Here is a 21,865-nt window from a genome sequence, read left to right on the forward strand (position 1 = left end):
CAGAACCCAGAAGACACAGGACAGCTCAGTCATACCTGAATCATTGTGCTTCAACTAGACGGTTATTTGGGGCTACCCAAGCTAGTGTCTTCTAAAATGGCGACAGTTGGCCTTTTAAGCACTCTATCTGACCCATCAGAAGTTCAGAGCGTTGGGAGGCTGGTGTGCAGGAAGAGAAGACGTGCCTTATGTAGTCCACATTAGAACTTCACATTCAAAAGATAATTATTTCTTCAAGGGGGAGTTGGGGTTGGGGTGCAGTGGAAGCCTTCATCCAGTTCATTGCACACCCGAGCCAGTAGTTACCTTTAGGAGGAGTGAAGCAGAGACCTGTTACTCAAAGCTGTGGTTTGTTCAAGGTTCTCTGAGCACCCCCGCTCTCTTCAGGATGTGGTATCTGGCCACAGCCCTGTCTCTGTCTCCAGTTGCACTGTGCTCAGGCCCTCGCAGTCTACCACGAGCAGCTATAATCATGGCTGTCCCACCCTTAATCAGGGTGTGAAGATCCTCTACTTGCTGCTATGAGCTGGTTTCTCAGCAAACCATGGGAGTATTTTCCTCAAGAACTATTAAAAAAACAGCAGAAATTAAAGTCCAAAGTTTGTAAATTTATAATAGCACAGAAAAGTGATTAGCTTTGTAAGAAAGCTCTGATGACTAAATGGACCGGCCAATAAGAGTTTCACTACACTTCACCTTTGGCTTTTGCCTTTCCCTATCGGCTTGAATGCACTGGATAGACATTTTCTTCTAGAAATGCACACCATAGAAACATGGTGACAGTCATTAGAATTGGAATGACCTCAGAAGTGGCAATTGGAAAACAGATGGGAAATTAGTAGGTTTAGGGAAAGGGAAACTTCAGCATTGGATTAGATGAGGCAAAGATATTTTTGAGGACAGTCAGATTTTGAATTTCAGCGTCTTTGAGTCAGTCAAGTTTGGTTCATATCATGCTTCAGAACCTACCTTTTTTTTTTCAGGTTCTTTGAAAAGCCAAAAGTAGATTAAAATTTCTGAAAATGAAGCATTTGATTATAGAATTCTAAAAATAATTTAGGCCATTGTATTGCCACAGGTACAAAACACATACATGCACCTTGGATTACGACTTGCAATGAGATTTAAGGAGTTAAAAAGACATCATATATCAGTGCCCAGAAACCTCACCACTGCCCCTTTCTTCTCAAGACCATTTCCTGGACATTTTATTACCAATCACTTCTTTGGGATTTCTAGGTAAAATTGTCTTGAGGTTAAATCTCCTGCTCCATGTCACTATCTTTATTCAAGGGGAAAAAAAGAGATGTCAAAGGAAGATGAGGAAGAGTTGGGTATCTGAGGTCTTACATCCTGTACCTATTAGTGTCTATATTTACTTTCTTTTATTAAGAACCTCAAGTATTGAAGTAACAAGCTTTCCTGAGAACCACTTTTAGAAAATTTATAATAATAATAAATGACAACCACTGAAGTGCTTTTATATATATTCACTTAATTGTTAAGATATTTAATTAAGATATCTCTCAGATGGATACCATTATTACTATCATTTTCTAGATGAGAAGATTTAGGTCCATAGAGGATAAATAACTTGTTGATGGTAATGTAACTGGTGTATTGTGGGCCTATATTTGAACCCAGGTAGTGTGACTTCAGATCCCATATTCTTAGCTACTACCAGAATCTGGATTATTGTTTTAGATAAAGGTGACCAGTGTCCCTGGTGACCAAAAATGTATCCGTTTTCAATCTGGAAATTTATTAATTGCTGCCAACTCTCCATTGTACTAGTACTTTTCCCCTCTGTAATTGATAAGTAATCTGATGGTCATATTTTGAGACTCTCTGAATATATTTTTTCCCCTTTCAACCCAGTGGATTTTAGCATTCATTGATGGTCCTTGCCTGAATCATTGCTTATATTGGTGGTTGCGTCTTTATAATGTTTTGACAGAGATATATTAGACTTGAAGTAGTCATTTTAAGGTATCACTCTAAACAAGTGTTGGTGTCTTATTAGATAGTTCTCAAATTGTATATATATATGGTATAGTTTCTAATATTACCATGTGCTCTCTTCTTCGTCCTCCATCAAAAAGCCAGCCAAAAGTGTATTGTTTTAAGAAACTTACAAATAAAATATTGAAGCCAGGAAATATAAGTTCTCTGGAGTTCCATATCGCCAGAAGTATCTGGTAGAGAAAATTGGAAAGAAGAAACCACAGTACATTTTAACACAGAAAAAGTCTGTAGAGAATCATTTCTTTGGCGACGCTTTGACCAGCAGAGGGCAATCTATTACCAGCCCTAGTTAAACCTCTTTTGCTGTTAAAGGCTGAAGCATAAGCTGCCCGCCTTGCACTATTTTCCAGCTAGAAACTTAGAACAATTTAAAAGTTTAGTTTTTTTAAGCTCTAACAAAGTGATTCTTTGTCTTAGTAGCTGAAAAAAACTTTAAACGTGATAGAATAAAAATAATTGTATGGACAATGGATTTCTGTCCTTAAGCTGAAAACCCATTGACACTCATCTGCCTTTAATAGGCTATGTCCTTTGGAGATTTCGTTTTGTTTTGTACTAGTGATTATCACAAGAGTCACCTTTGTAAAATCATTCACAATTACAATTATCCTAGCGGTAAAAAGAAAGTCTGACATTTTAGTATGTGAAAGTTTTTCTCATATCTTTAGTTTTTCTTAACTTTTTTTTTAATCATAGCAATTCATGGACATAGTTTTTAATAGTCAAATAATACTAAAAGGCTTGTAATGAAAACGACATGTCATGTCTATCAACAAGTGTAATTTAAAGTGTATTTTACCTAATGAAGAAAGCATAGGAGAAGTCACCTTTATCCTCCACTGTAGTAACTTCTTCCTGTCAACTTAAACCACACAGATCCCCTCCTGGTAAGATACCACCTAACCAGTTGCCTCATCATGCAGCATATGTTTGTTACCTCTGACAACTCATGATTCGTTACTAAATCTTCAATAACCCTGCCACTCTCCACTCTGCAGTGGTTTGGAAAATAAATCTCTCTCCCTCTCTCTTTCACACCCAGATACACACACACACACACACACACACACACACACACACACACACAGCTTTAAGCAAAACATAGGCATTGTCTTTTTTGTTAATGAAATTACTATATTGTCACCTTTTTAGAAATTAATGGTATGCATATTTTTAATTTAATCTTATATGCATCATTTATCTATTGCTGTATGCCAAACCACCGCCAGACTTGGTGGCTTATGACAACAACCGTTTGTTCGTTCTCAATCCTGCAATTTGTTCTGGGCTCAGCCAGGCAGTTCTACTGTCAGTCTCTCCTGGGGTCATTCATTCATGCAGCTTCTTAGTTATCTGGCAGCTCAGCTGAGGCTGGATGGTGCATGATGGTCTCTCTCATGTCTGGAGCCTCAGCTGAGATGGTTGTGCGGGCTGAGTATCTCCATGTGATTTTTCATCCTGGGTTTATTTACACCGTGATGGTCTTGGGGTTCCAGGAGCACAAAACTGGAAGCTGCAAGGCCTCTTAAGGCCTTGCTTAGATGCCATATAGTGTCCACCACGATTTATTGGTCAAAGCAAGTCACAATACCTACTCAGATTCAAGAGGTGGGCAAAGACTCCACTTCTGGATGGGAAGAGCTGCAGAGAATTTATTTTTTTTAATTAATTAATTTATTTTATTTATTTATTTTTGGCTGAGTTGGGTCTTCTTTGCTGTGCATGGGCTTTCTCTAGTTGCAGCGAGCAGGGGCTACTCTTCGTTGCAGTGCGCAGGCTTCCCGTTGCGGTGGCGTCTCATTGCTCTCTTGTCGCGGAGCACGGTCTCTAGGTGCACGGGCTCTAGAGCGCAGGCTCAGTAGTTGTGGCGCAGGGGCTTAGTTGCTCTGCAGCATGTGGGATCTTCCTGGATCAGGGCTCGAACCCGTGTCCCCTGCATTGGCAGGCGGATTCTTAACCACTGCGCCATCAGGGAAGTCCCGCTGCAGAGAATTTTAATCTACCACATTTTCTTTACTGTGCTTGCAATAGCAGTGTTCTAACTAGATTTTTATATTTTTTTCCTCAAAGTACAGTACATTGGCTCTTCCTTTGGGATTAATATAGTATGTGTACCTCAGAGTCCATTGCTTCTTGGACAACATCCAAAAAGAAAAGTTAACTTTGCAAAGGGATACCCACTGTGCCTCAGTTCAGTCTTGGAGCTGTATTTTCTTTTGATTATTTCTTGTATTAAAAGGTGTACTGAAAGTATCAGGAATCCATGCTGTTTCCTTTGTACTTTTTATCCTCTGTTAATAGCCCTTTTCTATTTCCAGAACTAATCTAGCTTTTCAGTAAAACTAGAAGAAAAGTCTGTTTCTGCTTATCTGATCCTAAGAACGGGATAATTAATTGAGATCTCCAATACTAGAGCCTAAAAGGATACAGAGGGATGCTTAGTCTAGCTTGCCCCTTTAGTAGCTTTTCCCCCCACCATGCTAGGTTGTACTTATTACTGGAGGTTTAGTTATTTGCAGGATCACAAATGCCAACTATCAGAGCATGAGACCCTCAGTTACTTATTTAGCTGGCACCTCTCACTACTTGCCACATATATCTGGAACTCTATAATCAGTCAGCACAAGAGCTGACCCTGTGTGTTCCAGTGTTTTTCAAGTCTCACTGGCCACAAAGGGGAACTGAACATGAACATGCATGCAAACCTCATCAGTTCCCTTTGCAACCAGCTGAAAGTTGTTTTTAATATAGCGGAAACTGTTTTTCTTTTGAGTACAAACGAAATTTCCACCCAAATAATGAAGCATTTCTGCTTCTGACAAATCATGGAACACATAAGAGGACACTAAATTGCGAGAAAGGCAATTAAAAGAGAAAGTCAGAAAATAAAACTGAACTGGGGAAGAGATAGAGGTGCTGCTGAGTACAGGAAAGGAAAAAAAATAGAGGGGGAAGTATTGGGGGTACTAGAAGATCTTGGTAGGTGATAGAACATGAGAAGAGGCAGGAAACATAGAAAGGAAATGTGTATAACAGGAAAGGGCCTGTAACAGTATTGCCAGCAGTGTTAAAGGAAGGCATTAAGATTTTTTAGTCTAGAAGTTTGCCATTGGATAAAATTTAAAAATATCACACATCAGAGGGATTACCATTCCCACCTGAGTTTATACTATTGAGCCAGTTTTACAGTGAAGGTACCTTGACCCCGCTTCAGGATGCAGTGCAGTAACCTGTTTGACCACTCTGATTATGCATAACAAAGCGAAGTATCAGTAAGAAAGCAAAGAAATGAGCACCTAACATAACAAATGTCACAAAACTCCCAGAATCCATCAACTTATTTTAGATAGAGTTTAAACAGTCTCTCTAGCAGTATGTGTATATATATATAATTTTTTTTTTTTTTTGCGGTACGCGGGCCTCTCACCGTTGTGGCCTCTCCCGTTGCGGAGCACAGGCTCCGGACGCGCAGGCACAGCGGCCATGGCTTACGGGCCCAGCCGCCCCGCGGCGCGTGGGATCTTCCTGGACCGGGGCACGAACCCGCGTCCCCTGCATCGGCAGGCGGACTCTTAACCACTGCGCCACCAGGGAAGCCCTCTAGCAGTAAATATTAATGAACGTCTGTGATGTGCTGAGCAAGGGACATGGGACAAATCTGCTACAAAAGAAGATTCTGGGGAACTGCTTGGGGACCATTGACCATACAGCAAGCAGCCTCCTTCCCCTGCCCCCCAGCCACACACATCTGAATAGCCCTGAGGGCATGACTGTATGGGCACAACATGATGGAGCAACAAGATCACAGGTGGCCCCTGGTTGCCACTCATTATTAAGGTATTGAATGTTCTGTAAAACCCAAAACTTCTGTTAAAGGGATCTAAGGAACATCTAATCCAAACTTTATTAAATGCTTGAAATGCTTTGCTGCCTTCCCAGCTTGCTGAGGATCCATACTATATTGAAATAGTTCTACTAGCAAATAACTCACTGGCTTTCTATTGCATTTGAGATCTACAGTTGTTAGAAAAGCCTCTTCTACAGTCTGGTGAAACATGCTGCTTGCAACTCCCATCCTTCACTGGTCTTTCTGCTTGCTCTCTGAGGCTACACACACACACACACACACACACACACACACACACACACATATTTTTGCTCTAATGCCTTTCTTTTAGTCTTCTGCTTTAAGGCTAAGTAATCCCATTCTTTCAAACTGTCCCTCTCCTGGCATCTTCTCCTCTTCTACTTGCTCGAGTTTCAGAGTGTGGTTCTGACAGCATGGGTCTGCTGCAGCTCCTGTCCTGGACGTTGCTGTTATTAGTGAAAGCTAAAGTTAAATTACCCTTTATGAGTGCTTTCCCCACCTCATTTGGTCCAGGTCAGCTTCCCCTGTGTATCTTCCTAGTTCTGATGTGTATCTTCAGCTTCTGACCATTCCATTTTATATATTTCCCCTGTCTTTCCTTTGGCATTTGAGTATTTCAGTAAGTAACATATATTGAATGTTTCCTAATGGCCAAGAACATTTATTCACTCGTTTAGTCTCCATAACACTAGAAGTTAGGTGTTCCTATTATTTTTGTTTTCTCAGTAGAGGAAAGAAAGCTTGTACAAGGTTACACAGTAAGTGGTGGAGCCAGAAATTGAACTCAGGCAGTCGTTGCAGCAGCTGCCCTATTAACCTGTCCATTATGCTGCCTCTCAGTTCATTATTTAATGTTTAATGTCAGTAGGCTAAGAAGACCTATTGGATGCAGCGCCACCATAATCCTCCCCGTGGCTTTACCAGTGGGATGGTAATACTCTTGGTCCATTGGTTAAGACTATTCCCCTGGACTCTGTCTGGGTGGGCAATACCAACATCTTCCTAGTCTCCACCCCCCTTTTTCTTCCAAGTTTCCCTCACTTACCTGCTAGTGAATGGCCAATTCTTTCTTTATATATATTGATACACTTAACAGGTCAGCTCCTGGTCTAGGAGACTTTCTATCCCTTTAAAATCATTTGCATATCTGTAATACTTAGATGTTTGAATTTTGTAGGTTAAGTCTCAGAAAACATTTTTGTTTTCAGGGGGCACCTCGTTTGCACTCCTATGTACTATACTATTTCTGACTGAAATGCCAAGCTGTCTAATTGTAAGATAATTTCATCTGCAAATTCTTTAGCTTGGTCCTTGAGGGGTGTATATATTTCAGAAGGCCAGGGTTCATCTAGATTCATTGATTAGAAAACGTCTTCCTTTCCTTATGGTGTCTGGCAAAAGAAACCATAAGCAAAGTAAAAGACAAGTCCATACTGGTAGAAGTTATTTGCAACCCATATAAAGAACAAAAGATTAGTATACATAATATATAAAGAATTATTTCAACAATTTGAAAGAAAAAAAGGAATAAAAGCAACTCATTAAAGGGAAAAGGGGAAATGGTATAGATATGAATAGATGATTCACCCAAGAAGAAACATGAATGGGCAAAAAAGAAACATGAGGTGATGCTGCTCCATTTCACCGGCAGTCAGGGAGGCACAAATTAAAACCACAGGGAGATGCCATTTCACACCTCCCAGATTGGCAAAAGTTAGTAAATCTGATAAAACCAAGTATTGGTGAGGATGTGGGTAGAGGAACTCTTATCTTACTAGTGGTGGGATAGGTGTATAAATTGGTAAAATCACTTTGGAGAGCAATTTGTCACAACTGAAATAAACTGAAGATGTTTATACCCTTTACAACCAAGCATTTCTACTTCTAGGTGTCAGCCATAGAAAAATTCCACACCTGCACACAGAAGACTTCGCTTGAGCGTGGTTTCTAATAGTGAAAAAGTGGAAACCACCTAAAGGCCCATTGTTAGGAGAAATGGAGAATTGAACTGTTGTTTATTCTCACAGTAAAACACTATGCATCTGTTAAAATGAATGAATCTATCAACACAAACATAATTTGAGTGAAAAAAGTTACAAAAGGATGTATTAGTGAGATACTATTTGTTAAATTTTAAAAGCAAAAGCTAATGCACATTGTTATTCATGCCACTTAACGAATGTTATAATAGTATAAACATGTACATCAAAATGATATACACTAACTTTAGGCAAGAGGCTACCTCCGGATGAGCTTTAGTATATCTTCTTGGATTATGTATAGGTACAAGAGGACAGTTAAGCAAATAGGGCCAAAACATTAACATCTGCACAATTTGGGTGATGGGTGCTTAGCTACCTGTTATGTTGTATTTTTACTTTTTTGTATGTTTGAAATATTTTATACCTAAAAAATTATTATATGTGGAATTACCAAACCATAGTATAACTGTAACAGTTAACTGTTGCTCCTGGAATAACTTGCATGGCTTACTAACACAAAAAGAGATTCTATGCATCATCAATACCTGTATCCAAACCACAATTAGAAACCTTTTCCAAAGCTCATCTTATGATGGTTCTTTATGCATTTCCTGGGCTAGAAGCAAAATTAATAAGGGTGAGATGCTCTAATTTGATTTCTTTTTTTTTCTCCGTCTATTCAACCTGTATGCTTTTGTACTGCTTTATTGTCTATGTTTCAGGCAGAGCTTTCACAGAGTGTACAAATGTGTGATAGCTAGAAAACTAGTTCTTTAAGATTTTGGTCTTTTGACATCACACAATTTTGATGAGTAATAAGCAGAATTTTTTGCCCTAAATACATATTAATACCCATTTATGTTTTTTAAAAAAAACAAAAGACATCTCAGTAATTACCATTGTGCTTGGGCAGAATGAAATGAAAACGAAAAGCAGTGTCTTAGCAGAGACAATGCCTGTGGAATAAAAGTCTACCAACTTGCATCCCCTCATACGTAAAATACAGAAAATACTTCAATCACGATGCAATGAGGAGTAAATGATAATAATGCATTGCGAGCACCCAGCACAGTAAAAGGTACATACATATATTTTACTTTGCTTCCCATTCCGTTGCATGTAAACTTGAAGGGGGGAAATAAGAGGCAAAATAGAAGTTTACGACAAACCTAGCACTTCCATTTTAGCTCTGAGTCTATTGTTACCACCACGCAAGCAGTCCTCCACGTCTTAATTTGAAAACCAGACTGAACTGAGGCACTATAGCAGCCACTTATAGGAATGTGTTCTCAACTGGGCCACGTAGCTACGAAAAAGGACACTGCATCGTCCATTGTGAGAGTTTCTATCTCATTCGAGTTGTCATAGTTCAGATTATATTCTGAGATTCAAATGCTTTCTTCTGATCAAAAATACAAGTTTCTTTGGAAGTTTATGGTGTCCGTTGGTGCCTGACATTAAAAACTCTCCAGTAAGTGTCATATCTGTTGTGAATATTTTTCTCACTTTGTGCTTTTATTTTTGTTTATGGTTTTTGACAAAAAAATAGTCTACTTTTAAAAGTCAAATCTATGCATCTTTCCCTGTGGTTATTTCTATTTTATTAATAGGAAGTCTTTTCCCTTCCACAGATGAGTTAGTCACATATTTTTAAGTCTTTTAATGCATTCATTATTTACATTTAACTCTTTGATCCAGTTATAATTTTTTTGGTGTGATATGAGGCAAGGCTATAAATTGGCTTTTATTTTAAATAAGCACAGCACTATTTATTAATTCATTTCTTTCTTCCCCTATGCTCTTTGTGATGTCTCCTTTATTTGCAGTGATTCTCTTTGAAGGAGGAAAGTGTATCAGAGTCACTCAAACTTTTTAAAAATTCATTTAACAGCAGAAACTAACACACCATTGTAAAGCAATTATACTCCAGTAAAGATGTTAAAAAAAAATTCACTGAACCCCACTTTGCAAGCTTCTAGCACATCTTGACTAACAGACTCCTAGGTTGCCCTCTGATGTGTTCCTGCTCCTACCCTGTTGAGAGTGATTAATTTGTCATATAATCTTCTCATGTATCACTGAGGGTCTGCGTAGAGCTGTGCATTCTGTTCCATTGATAAGTTTATCCTTGCATGTGCTCCACGGTGTTATCCTTAATGAAGGATAAGAATATATTTTAATATCTGGTAAAAATAAGTTTCCATTCATACTTCAAAAGGCTAAAAAATAATTAGCCTGTTAACATGTTTCTGCAAAATCCAGGCTGCCTGTTGAGAGAACTCTATTTCATGCTGTTTTTCTCTTATGGATAACTTTTCAGTAAGGCTTTGCTTCACAGAGCTGTAATTATATTAGTTCTACTTTCATATCAGCAGGACTGAAGAATCCACTTTAAAAAGAAGTTGAAAACAAAACCTTCTGTACTAGAACAGAATTTTCTTTTTCTATTGACCTGATCTTAGAAATTCAACTGCTATCAAACCCAGCTCTGCACAGAATACTTTTCCAAAACTAACAGCAAAACTCAGCATTTAGGTCTTACTCTCGCAACCAGGCAGTTAATTATGCCTTTGTTTGGTTTTGCATATGTGAGATGTTATTTAGAAACTTGTTCTCAAGATCTTTTGCAAGGTGAGAATATGTATATACTTCTGAATTTCCCTTTTCTGTATGCTTCTAGAACTAAATCTTGGCTTGGGGAAGGTAGGGACAGTGTTTCCTACTTGTGTACACCAATGCTCAATAAGAAATAAAAGATTATATGTAATAAATAGCCTTAAATTTGTTTAGTTTAGCAAATTTTTCTAAAAATTTAGTAACATTCTCAGGAGTCAGGTTACTCTAAGGTATGTTATTAGTGAAACTTCTGTCGGTAAAGAAAATCTGTTAGGAGCTTATAGATAGGTTGACTTTCAATAAAATTTATTTTATCACATATTATAGCAAGAATTGACTCAGTGTACTTTTTTAAGAATGCCATTGTGCAGGGTTTTATAGGGATCATCTCATTTAATATAAATAATGAGAAAGCTTCTAGAATTATGAGTGTATATGTGTTTCTTTTAATGTTCCATAAAACTACTACTAGTAATAATAATAGATAATGTAATTTAACCATTCAAACTGTATGTTTACAATAGACACATGTAGGGATATAAAATGTTTACCAATAATGTAAAAAAGATTTTAATTTTGAAAACATGAGAGAAAATCAGTATTGTCATATTTTTAAATTATACAAACAGAAATACTGAATTTCAGTTTGCTATTTGTTAACAATTGTCAGAGCACAGTAATTAATATAAAATTTATTACTTTTTTCTGAGCCTCTGATTTTTCTGCAATTTTTTTTTTTTTTTTTTTGCGGTATGTGGGCCTCTCACTGTTGTGGCCTCTCCCATTGCGGAGCACAGGCTCCGGACGCGCAGGCTCAATGGCCATGGCTCACGGGCCTAGCCGCTCCGCCGCATGTGGGATCTTCCCGGACCGGGACACGAACCCGTGTCCCCTGCGTCAGCAGGCAGACTCTCAACCACTGCACCACCAGTGAAGCCCCAAATTTCTATTTTTATTCTCAAATGTTTCTTGTTTTTTAAATATAATTCTGCTTTGACCTATTGTTTGTTCAACCATTTGTGTACACTTACTGAAATACAACTAACTGAACATTAACTGTATACAATCCAAATCTCATTAAAATAAATTCAGCCCTAACGAAATTCTTCATACTCTTTAATATTGATTTCCCAGTCAGTGGCCTACCTGAAGTTTGAAGAAGTATTCTGAGTATAAAAAAAAAATTCTCATACTCTGTGACGGAAACTTATGAATGGATCCTTGCAGTTTGTCATAACAGGCTTTTACATATTAAGTCAACAGCATTCTGATATTGTGTGTAATCAAAAAACTGTTATAAAGCAAAAACTAACACACCATTGTAAAGCAATAATACTCCAATAAAGATGTTAAAAAAAAAAGAACAATGCTGGCCAAACTTGAGAATGGTTGCCTTAATGACATCTCCTGATTACAATTGTATGACGTTTTCTGCAGCTATATCTAGATACGTTGACTAGGAAAATAACCTACTTTCAGCTCTGTTAAGCACCCCTTCCCTCCCTCCTTCCCTTCTTGTTCATCCATCCATTCACTCACTCGTTCATTCAGTTATTCAACAAATATGTATTGATCTTCTTTGTGCTAGGCAATGCAACTATGCTCTGGTAGTCAGTGATGAATGAGGGCCCTTTTGGAACCCCCTTACACTGTTGGTGGGAATGTAAATTGGGGCAGCCACTATGGAAAACAGTATGGAGGTTCCTCAAAAAACTAAAAATAGAGTTGCCATATGATCCAGCAATCCCAGTCCTGGGCATATATCCAGAGAAAACTATAATTCAAAAAGATACATGCACCCCTATGTTCATAGCAGCACAATAGCCAAGACATGGAAACAACCTAAATGTCCATCGACAGATGAATGGATAAAGAAGATGTGGTATACACACACACACACACACACACACACACACACACACAATGGAATACTACTCAGCCATAAAAAAAGAATAAAATAATGCCATTTGCAGCGACATGGATGGACCTAGAGATTATCATACTAAGGGAAGTAAGTCAGAAACGGAAAGACAGATGCCATATAATATCACTTGCATGTGGAATCTAAAATATGACACAAATGAATTTACCTACGATACAGAAACAGACTGACAGATATAGAGAACAGATTTGTGGTTGCCAAGGGGGTTGCCCTTGGGATGAGGGAGGGCTGGATTGGGGGTTTGGGATTAGCAGATACAAAGTAGTATATATGGAATAGATAAACAACAAGGTCCTACTGTATAGCACAGGGAACTACATTCAATATCCTGTGATAAACCATAATGGAAAAGAATATGAAAAAGAATGCATATATATATATATATGTGTGTATAACTGAATCACTTTGCTGTACAGCAGAAATTAACACAACATTGTAAATCAACTATACTTCAATAAGATAAATTTTTTTAAAAAATACGAAGGGCCCTTTCTCTTAGAGCTTACTCTCTAGTTATTTTTGAACATACATGAAAATTTCAGAATTTGCTCCTTTTAATTCTAACCTACAGGCTTTCTTTATTGTTATGAAATATTTCAAACACTCAGATATATACCAAAAATTACATAACAAATACCCATGTATTACCACACAGGTTTAACAGACATTATTAATATTTTGCCATGTTTGCTTCAAATCTCTCCAGATGTAACCATTAACCTTAAGTTGGTATATATGCTTGTGTATATTATGACGTATGTTTTTATTGCATATGTATAGATCTGTAAAGAATACGGTATTGTTTTATGTGGTTTTGTAATTTACGTAAGTGATTTCATAGGGTACATACCCCTTTGCAGTTTTTGGTTTTTATTCAACATTATTTTTGCCAATTCTCCACGTTGATGCATGCAGGTGAAGTTTTTTTCTCCATTCCTTTGCTGATGCATACTCATACTTAGGTTGTTTACATTTGTTTAGTATTGTGAGCAGTAGGTCACTGAGCATCTTTACACGTTTTCTTGTATACATGCTTGAGTGGTTCTGTAAGATGTATACCTAGTAGTGGACTTGCTGGATCATAGGGTGTACACATCTTCAATTTCGCTTTATCAAAGTGTATGGTTCAAGATGGCTGAATTGTTTATAAATCTGTTTTAAGTAAGGTGCAGTCTTAAGTACTGTCGCTAGGCTATTGAATTTTAGCTCACCTATTGTACTAAGCAGTGATAGATAGTGGGTGATTTCATTTTTTATTAGAATTTTATTATTTCATCTGTTAATAGAGGTTTAGACATAAATGAATACAGTGGCAAATTATACAAGCTTTTTAAATGACAATGAACATATTTTCTGACATTTTAAGTCGGTCCTCAAATCGGTTAACTTTTAAGCACACTTTAAATTAGCATTAGGTACTTGATTTTGAATAGCTACTTTAGTGACTTGAGAAACTATAACATTTTCTTTAATTATTCTGTGGTTAAAACCATAAATTTTATTTAATTTTATAATCTATGTTAACAGTGTTAGCCTAAAAGATTTTATATACAGATTTAAAATCTAGTGGTGAGTGTAAGCTTGCACTTAAAATATTTTGTAATTAAGCAAATGAAATATCACAAATAAGCAAAGAACTTTGGGAGGATCTAAGCTTTGTAAATGCTAGAGCTTTGTTTCATAATTTTTTGTTCTTCAAGGAATTAGGCTGTATTTTATCATTCTTTTTAATATGTTTACCGTAAGTGCTTTAAGAAGTAGACTGAATTTTAGCTGCAGCGAATGTATCATGCAGGGAGTATCCTGGTTTAAATTCTGAAGTGCTTTCACTCCTGCTTGCTTCCCCTTGAAACCGTCTAGAAAGAAGTTGGCACATTATTTTGCGAATGTTACTGGACATCAGGAAATACATGACTGGATCTAAACAGCTATTAAAAGATGAGAAAACCAGCATGATCTCATTGGTTTTGTGAACGATTTCCTTCCAATAGCAAGACGACATATTTAGCTGTGAAGAAATATAGACAAATCGGAAGCCATGATAGGGAACAAAACATACAGTAAAAATGATAAGCACAATAAAGGAATTCCGGGCTGTAGTGGCATATTTGCCAGAATTAGGAAATTTTGACCTCCTTTTAGAAATCCTCAATAGATTCTTGCCAATCTTAATATAGGAAAGGATTATTAGTAGGAAAATTAGCCAGAACATTACCACAAGAATGTAGTTAAAAATTGCTTCTCCTTTTGCATTATGCTTATCTCTATAATGGAAACACATTGTGGAATTATGACCTCCTTTCCTAAGGGTTAAAATAATCATAGTTAAAAATCCAGCAAGGGCAATTATCCATACTATACAGCAAACATAAATACTCTGTTTGGTTGTTATCGCCTTCCGTTGTTGTATAGACCGATTAATTTTTATGTAGCGATCCAAACTGATGAATCCAAGCAAAATAATGCTAATGTACATGTTCATATAAAATAGTGTTCCCACAACCTTGCAAAGAATCACACCTAGTGTCCACTTGTTTTGGTTAATGTGATACATTATTCGGAAAGGGAGGCAGAAGATAAGTAAGAGGTCTGCAATGGCTACATTGAGTAGGTAAATCTGAATGGAATTCCTTTTGCGGTGGATACCCAGAAATACATAGAGGGCAATTATGTTTCCAACGAGGCCCACGATGAAAATAACAGAGTAGAATGTTGTTAACACATTAGAGAGTAATTTTTCATCCATGGAACAGGCAGTAAAATTTGAGGCTCCTGAGAAGTTGTGTGGCCATTGGACGCTGTGATTAGTTATAAAGTGCACTCCCTGGGAGGAGCAAGGCCAGCTGCTGACTGAAGTTGTCGTCATTGTTACCATCTGACTTCTCATTGTCTTCTGTAGGGATCAAAAAGTGAAGGTGCTAAATGACATGTTCCTTGACTGTAGCTTTTATGTCTTCAGATTTCTCCTACAACAGAATGCCAAACATTGAGTCACTTGTTATTTTAATAACAATTACTTTAGCTCAAAGCACAAATAGTAAATGATTTATTTTCAGACATTGTGAGAAGCTTTCCTTTTATCCTACTTTGGACTATTTGGATATCTACACAATATATGTAGCAGCATTATGGTATCACAAAACAAGCAGCACATATAGTAGAATCTTGTGGAATGTCCTGCTCTGACCTTTTCTATGCTATGATAAATGTTCAAGGTTTGTTTCATTTATTATATTAAAATAAATATATGAACTATGGAATCATCTTTTAGGGAAGTTTTTATGGGAATAGAGATGGAGGTGAAATGACAGCTCATATTTTTCGAAGATGAGTGTCAGTTTCCCTAAAGGTAGTTACAGACATGAGTGAGCTGGGCCCACTGCTGGCCCCTGTCCAGCTTCCTGCCTTGACTCTTTCCCTCATAGGTGGCATTCATTCATTTTGACACGTGTTGCCACACGGTATGTGACAGATAAACTGTGGCAGTCTCTCATTCCATGGTGGGAATAGGGGAAATAGTCCTAAATTTCTTCCTTTTCAACCTAACACCAAGTTGAGGGTATTAAAATCACTTGCCTACGGGGGCATGCAATTACCGTTAACAGACCAATAGAGCACAGCACTTGCCTCATTAGGCAGGCTCGTAACACTGCACAGGAGAGCAAAGTAGCCAAACAAAACCAAGTCAGGTGGTGACAGCCGCCAGTTGGGCACCTTGGAGAGTCTCCTTGACCTAGAAGCATAGAGCATAGAGTGATAATGTAGATGGGAAAGAGGATGTGTAAACCAAGATTTTGGAAGGAAGTAACTGCAGCTGAAATATTCCGTGGGCTAGGTCATGTGAGACTGTTTGTAAAACAGTGTGTGAATTCCACTTGTTTGTGGCAGCAGAGAATGTTAGCAGTGCTATTTGTTACTGGCTCTTTGCTGGGCATTGGCTGCTGTGAAGAGTTCAGTCTGAGAGGCCATCATAAAGAGGAGATGTGAGGAGAGGATTCCAGAGGGTCTTGTCACATTCCTTTCTTAGAGTGACTTCCCTATTTCTTTACAGAAGCTTCTTAGGAGGTGTCACAAAGACATTCAGGGCAAGGTTATCAAAATCAGACCTAACTAACTCTGTGACCTTCAGCCAACAACTTAATCTTTTCTAAGCCTTAGTTTTTTTGTTTGTAGAAATGGAAAAATGCATTCTACAAACAACAAAACTGGAACATAACAAGTGTTATGTTTACCCTGGAACATAATAAGTGTTCAATGATAGTTAGCTTTAAAAAAAAAAACACCTTTTGATTAATTTTGTTTTAGTGAATATCTCACACTTGGCTAAGTACTGCTTGGAAAACGAAGGTGAAAATGACAGAGACCCTGCTTTCGGTAAATATTTTTTCAGGAGTGTGCATTTAAACTTTGAATGCTGTACAGTGGATTTGAATTACCATAATTAATTTCCTGATTTGACCTTATACACAGAGAAAAGCATTTGGAAGAAGTTAGCCTTTCTTAAAACTACCTGTAATTTGATCAAGAAGAAACCATTTTAGTAGAGTGTGAAATTCCTGTTTAAAATTTTGTCAAGGGGGGAAATCGAATCCTTGGTAGAGGAACTGACTGGTGAAGAGGAAGTTATGTAATCCCTGGTAAGAGCCTGTCGCCGGAGCCGAGGACAACGGAGGGAGGGAGGCAAGAGGACTGAGCCTGGTCTGTCGTGTGTCTCAGCTGCACGGAGACAGATTTCACAAAGCTCATAGAAACTTACACGCGTGTTTCTGGTGATCTGAAATTCTAAAAAGGAAAGGGCAATCCAGGAAGAATGGCAGGCTGCCACAAATGGAGCTGATAATGCAATGTAGATTACCAGGAAGAGGAGAAGGGCCCTGTAGGGGATCTGTGTTGTGTGGTCACATAGGGAACTGGCTGAGGCTCAGGTAGAAACATCTCATAGCCACTGATGAAAGTGAGCTGAGGCATGACAGGTGACACGATTTTGAGAGCTCAGACAGCTGAAATGACTTTAAAGGTCATAGAGTTTTTGTTTTGTTTTTTTTTTTTCTTCTCCATTGCTATATTTTAAACTCCATTAGGGTTAGGAAACAAGTCTGTTTTGTTTGCCTCTGTGTACCAAGTGTTTAGCTGGTACACAGAGGCAATAAATGCTGTTGAATGAAAAAGGGAATTTAGTAGAAAAGTATGTAAAGTCCTACATGTGGATATTAAAATAAACTATTCAAGTACAGGAAGGCCTTTAGCTACATGAACAAAAACACAATTGCAATTGACTGCAGTTGCTGTGTCCGCAGTGTGACGTGGCTGCAGCAAAAACTAACCTGTCTTTGGTTGACTTCATACCTATGGAGTGTCTTAAATGAAGATTGTCACTACTAATCGGTACTGTCCTAAGCTGGTAGCGTTCCACCTGGAATACAGTGTTTCATCCTCAGCAGCACACTTAAAAAAGGCCACAGAGCCAGTGCGGGGGGAAGAGCCCAAATCATGTCAGAGGAGCAAGTGGAAGGAAACAGGCACCTGGAGATGTGAACACTTTCAAGGCCATGGAGAAAAGCATTTCACCTCCTGATGTATGTCTTCGGAAAGCAGAAGAAGGACCAGTGAGTCAAAATGCAGAGACAGATGTTGCCTGCTTTTAAGGAAATGCTTTTTTAGAATGAAACAATCTATTTGGGGAGGCAATAAGGTTTTACCACGGAAGATTTTTTGAGACTACCACAGTTGGATACTTTGTAGAAGAGACTCTCAGTGGCTCTCAATCCCGGCTGCATATTAGAATCCTCTTGAGGGCTTTTTAAAGATACCAATGCCTGGCTCCATCCCCAGATCTTCTGATTTAATTGGTCTGGAATGGGCTCCAGGCAATGGTTTCCTTTAAAAGCTCCTCAGGGGATTCTAATGTGAAGTCAGAATTGAACCCTTGAGCTAGATGACTGAACCAGTAACTAATATTTATTTAGCATATGCTGTGTACCAGACAGTGTGTTAAGCACATTTATATTATTTCATTTACATAATCCTTATAATAACTTTGTGAGGTAGGTATTAATGAAAGATAAAGATGTTTTTATCGTTACCCATGACCACACAGCTCTTAAATGTCTGTACCCAAGTTGAGACTCAGATCCGTCTAGCTTTTAGAGCCCATGATCCTTTTCACCAAACCTTACTCCTCCTAATCACATATGATCAGCATTTTCTTTATTAATGATGAGTTCTGTCAGCGGCAGATCCACATTAGCAGCGCTAATCCACATTAGCGATTTTAAGAAAAGATTGTCGTCTAGCTTTCACCTCTTTGGAAAAGGTACTAACCTTTTTATTTGCTATGTCCATTATAGTAAGTAAGTAATTAAGTCCAGAGTTTACAGAATCACAAAGCATTCATCAGAATGTTCAGCATATCCCCCAGAGCATATCTTTTCAAACTTATTTCTAGGCCTGATTGTCATTATCAAGATGTTTCTAGAAAGCCATTAGCGCAAAGCACGTAGCCTGAAACCATTTGCCTCAGCGCTAATCTGCAAATGAAATAAATAAATAATAGTTGTACAAGATCACCAGTAAACCTTTCTGGTTTTGCTTTATTTTCAAGCTCAAAGAGAAGAATATATTTGTTTAAATAGTAGTAGTAGCTGTCATTTAGAACCCTGTATTGAATGGCTAGTGTTCAGTCATTTATTAACAAATTAACAGATTAGCTTCTGTTTGGAACTTAATGGCTGATTTCTGCCTCCTTTACAGTGTGTCAATCACTCGCTGTTCCTAAGGCCATTTACTGATGTTTTAAAAACTACTTACTTGATTTGTTAAGAATGGCCAGTGAAGATAAGAAACAAACCACTGCATTCACATAGGGACCAGTTTCCTAGTGGACATTAGTGGTGGTTGGTGTGAAGTGGTCACAGTGGTTTTCTGATAGTAGATGGTTAATGGTTTTTAATGTTGTTGCTTGACAAATCCTGAAGTTCGCAACCCTGTATTAGTGCTGCATTGTACCCACCAGCACCACCCTCCCCTTGCCTGTAATTTTTCAGCTGGCTCCTACAGGAGCTTCTGTATTAGAGGGCAGGACCCGACAGATTCCACTGTGGCCTCCAATGAGCAAAAGCTTTTTAAATGCAGTTTGGGTATGTTTGTGAAAACATCACATTGCTATGTTAAAATACATACCTAGTTGGCAGTGGTAGCAGCCGTTTACATTTGTAGTTTGACTTGATAATCACTGAATCATTCAGGCCATGCTTTAAGAATTGCACTAATTTCTGCATACAAAGTGAAAATTGAAAGCATGTTACTTTAGAAAGAATATTAGTAGTACATTAGCTTTTGTTATCAGTTTAACTGTAGCTAAAACATTTTTAAATTTTAGGTGAATTCACTAAAGGGTATGTTGCTTTTTTCTTTTCTCTAATATTCACCATATTAACTTCTGAAACACGAAACTTAAAATTTAATTGGTCTGGTAAATTACCATAAAATAGAAATCATATAATAAAGAAAATACTATTATTGAAAATAGGGAGTCAGCATAACTTAATAAAGTTAATAAGTTACAGATCACTTATAATACACTGGAAATAAAATTTGTTGCATATGAAAATAACTTTTAATTGATTCAAGTAGATCTGCAAGTCTTTGTGGCAGTATACAAAATACAGTATAAACAACGTGACAGTATTGATAGTATGAGCGTAAATATCTCATGTCCTAAAGTACTTCAAGTAACTAAGAAGACAGCCTCATTTTAAGTCAAGTCACGGCAGAGGTATCATTCAGTTTACTCAGGTTTCTAGAAGCAAAGTGTTGCTAGTAACCATGAAGCAGGTTTCATTTATATTACTCAGATAATCAGAATGTAACTTAAAAAAAACGGATCATTTATGCAGTTGAAATCAAGGCATACTCACAGTTCAGGCTCTCTTGAAGTAAAAGGAGCTGAACCCCAAGATTCCCTAGACACAGAGACTCGTCTTGGTGTGTCAGCTGGGTTCCTCCATCCGGTTGTGGTGCAATTGGTTGGGGTTGTCTTTTTATTTTTTATATTTGCATGTGGTGGTAGGTGTGTTTTTTCTCTTTTCTTTCTTTTTTCAATATGACAACCCTTAGACTCCTTGTGAAAATATTAAAAAAAAAAACCCACTATGCAAAAACTTTATCTTTAAGCTTAATCAACACTTAACTTTGAGAAATTATTTATATCTTTTCTATGAATACCTTCCACTTGGACAATTGTGAAAAGTTTTCCCTCCTCCCCCCCGCATAAAGGTTATAAATTCTAAGCAGAAATATGCATTTTTCTGTTTCTCCTAACTAATGATACATAATATGCTATATGTACTTTTAAAGCACAAGCATTTAATTTCTCTTTCTTTCTGGATTCATTTTAGAAACTAACAATCACATAAAGTGGCATTCCTGTGTCAACTACAAGTGGCATTCTCCACTGGCGCTTGCCATCTACCCCTACAAGGATTAAATCATGCGCCGCTGCAGCTGCTGACCTTCAACACGCCCTGAAAGGAGCTCAGGGGGCAGAGCTGCAGTGAGGCCCTCTGTGCTCTGGGGAAAACTGGCAGAACAGGGCTTCAGATAGATATTTTCAGGAGACAACTCTATGAGCCCAATTCTTGTATCTCCTCATATCTAGAAAAGCACTGAAATCCTTCATGGTGACGACTGCTCCTCGTGCCTAGCAGTAACCTTCACGAGACTAGCAGAAACCTTCTACAAAAAATATGTGCTTGACTGCACGTATTCCCCCTTCACCAAAATCACGTGTATACTGATCTTCCCCCCTGTCTCTTTGGAGCAGTTTCTCAGAGCTATCTGGGATGCTGTCTCCCGGGCTGCAGTCCTCATTTTGCCCCAAATAAAACGTAACTCGCAACTCTCACGTTGTGCTTTTTTTTTTTTTCCCTCCCCCCCATACGCGGGCCTCTCACTGCTGTGGCCTCTCCTGTTGCGGAGCACAGGCTCCGGACGCGCAGGCTCAGCGGCCATGGCTCATGGGCCCAGCCGCTCCGTGGCATGTGGAATCTTCCCGGACCGGGGCACGAACCCGTGTCCCCTGCATCGGCAGGCAGACTCTCAACCACTGCGCCACCAGGGAAGCCTGTGCATTTTTTTTAAGTCGACACCTGTATTGCATTATAGTAACATGAGTAATGAATTATTATTTAATTTTTAAAAGGTTTATTTGATCTCTGTGTTATTTTAGTATATTTTCATGTGTTCCCTTAAGGCCTTGGATTTATTTTCTAAAACAATCTTATAATTTTAGGGTTAGATGAAATTTGTGATAGTATTCTCTCCTTTTTAGCACCATGATGAACTCTCCCAAGTAAATTGAAATATCTCCTATATTTTAAAGAAAATAATGAAGTAATTCTGCAGGGGTTTTTTTTGGTCCTAGTCCAATATTTA

The 21,865-nt window shown here is 38.0% G+C and overlaps 2 protein-coding genes across 12 annotated transcripts in view; one reads left to right on the forward strand and one right to left on the reverse strand.

Moving 5' to 3' along the window:
• Positions 1 to 21,865, forward strand: part of CASK (calcium/calmodulin dependent serine protein kinase) — a 391,721-nt gene that overhangs the window by 223,180 nt on the left and 146,676 nt on the right. The window lies entirely within an intron of this gene.
• On the reverse strand, positions 13,678 to 20,421 carry GPR34 (G protein-coupled receptor 34). Of its 3 annotated transcripts, XM_022556432.3 has the most exons (4): positions 20,350 to 20,420; positions 19,613 to 19,704; positions 16,061 to 16,166; positions 13,678 to 15,399 (listed from the first exon to the last, which is right to left on the reverse strand). In XM_022556432.3, the coding sequence occupies exon 4, from the start codon at positions 15,318 to 15,320 to the stop codon at positions 14,184 to 14,186; it is 1,137 nt and encodes a 378-aa protein (XP_022412140.2). In that variant the 5' UTR covers positions 15,321 to 15,399; positions 16,061 to 16,166; positions 19,613 to 19,704; positions 20,350 to 20,420; the 3' UTR covers positions 13,678 to 14,183. The 3 variants fall into 3 exon arrangements, with proteins under 3 accessions (XP_022412140.2, XP_022412143.2, XP_089760734.1); XM_022556435.3 differs by lacking the exon at positions 16,061 to 16,166 and having other exon boundaries at positions 20,350 to 20,421; XM_089904608.1 differs by lacking the exons at positions 19,613 to 19,704; positions 20,350 to 20,420 and having other exon boundaries at positions 16,061 to 16,730.

The sequence above is a fragment of the Delphinapterus leucas genome, chromosome X (genome assembly GCF_059928025.1).
Source record: "Delphinapterus leucas isolate spDelLeu-1000000601 "Yukka" chromosome X, BTC_Dleu_Yukka2, whole genome shotgun sequence".
Lineage (NCBI taxonomy): Eukaryota > Metazoa > Chordata > Mammalia > Artiodactyla > Monodontidae > Delphinapterus > Delphinapterus leucas.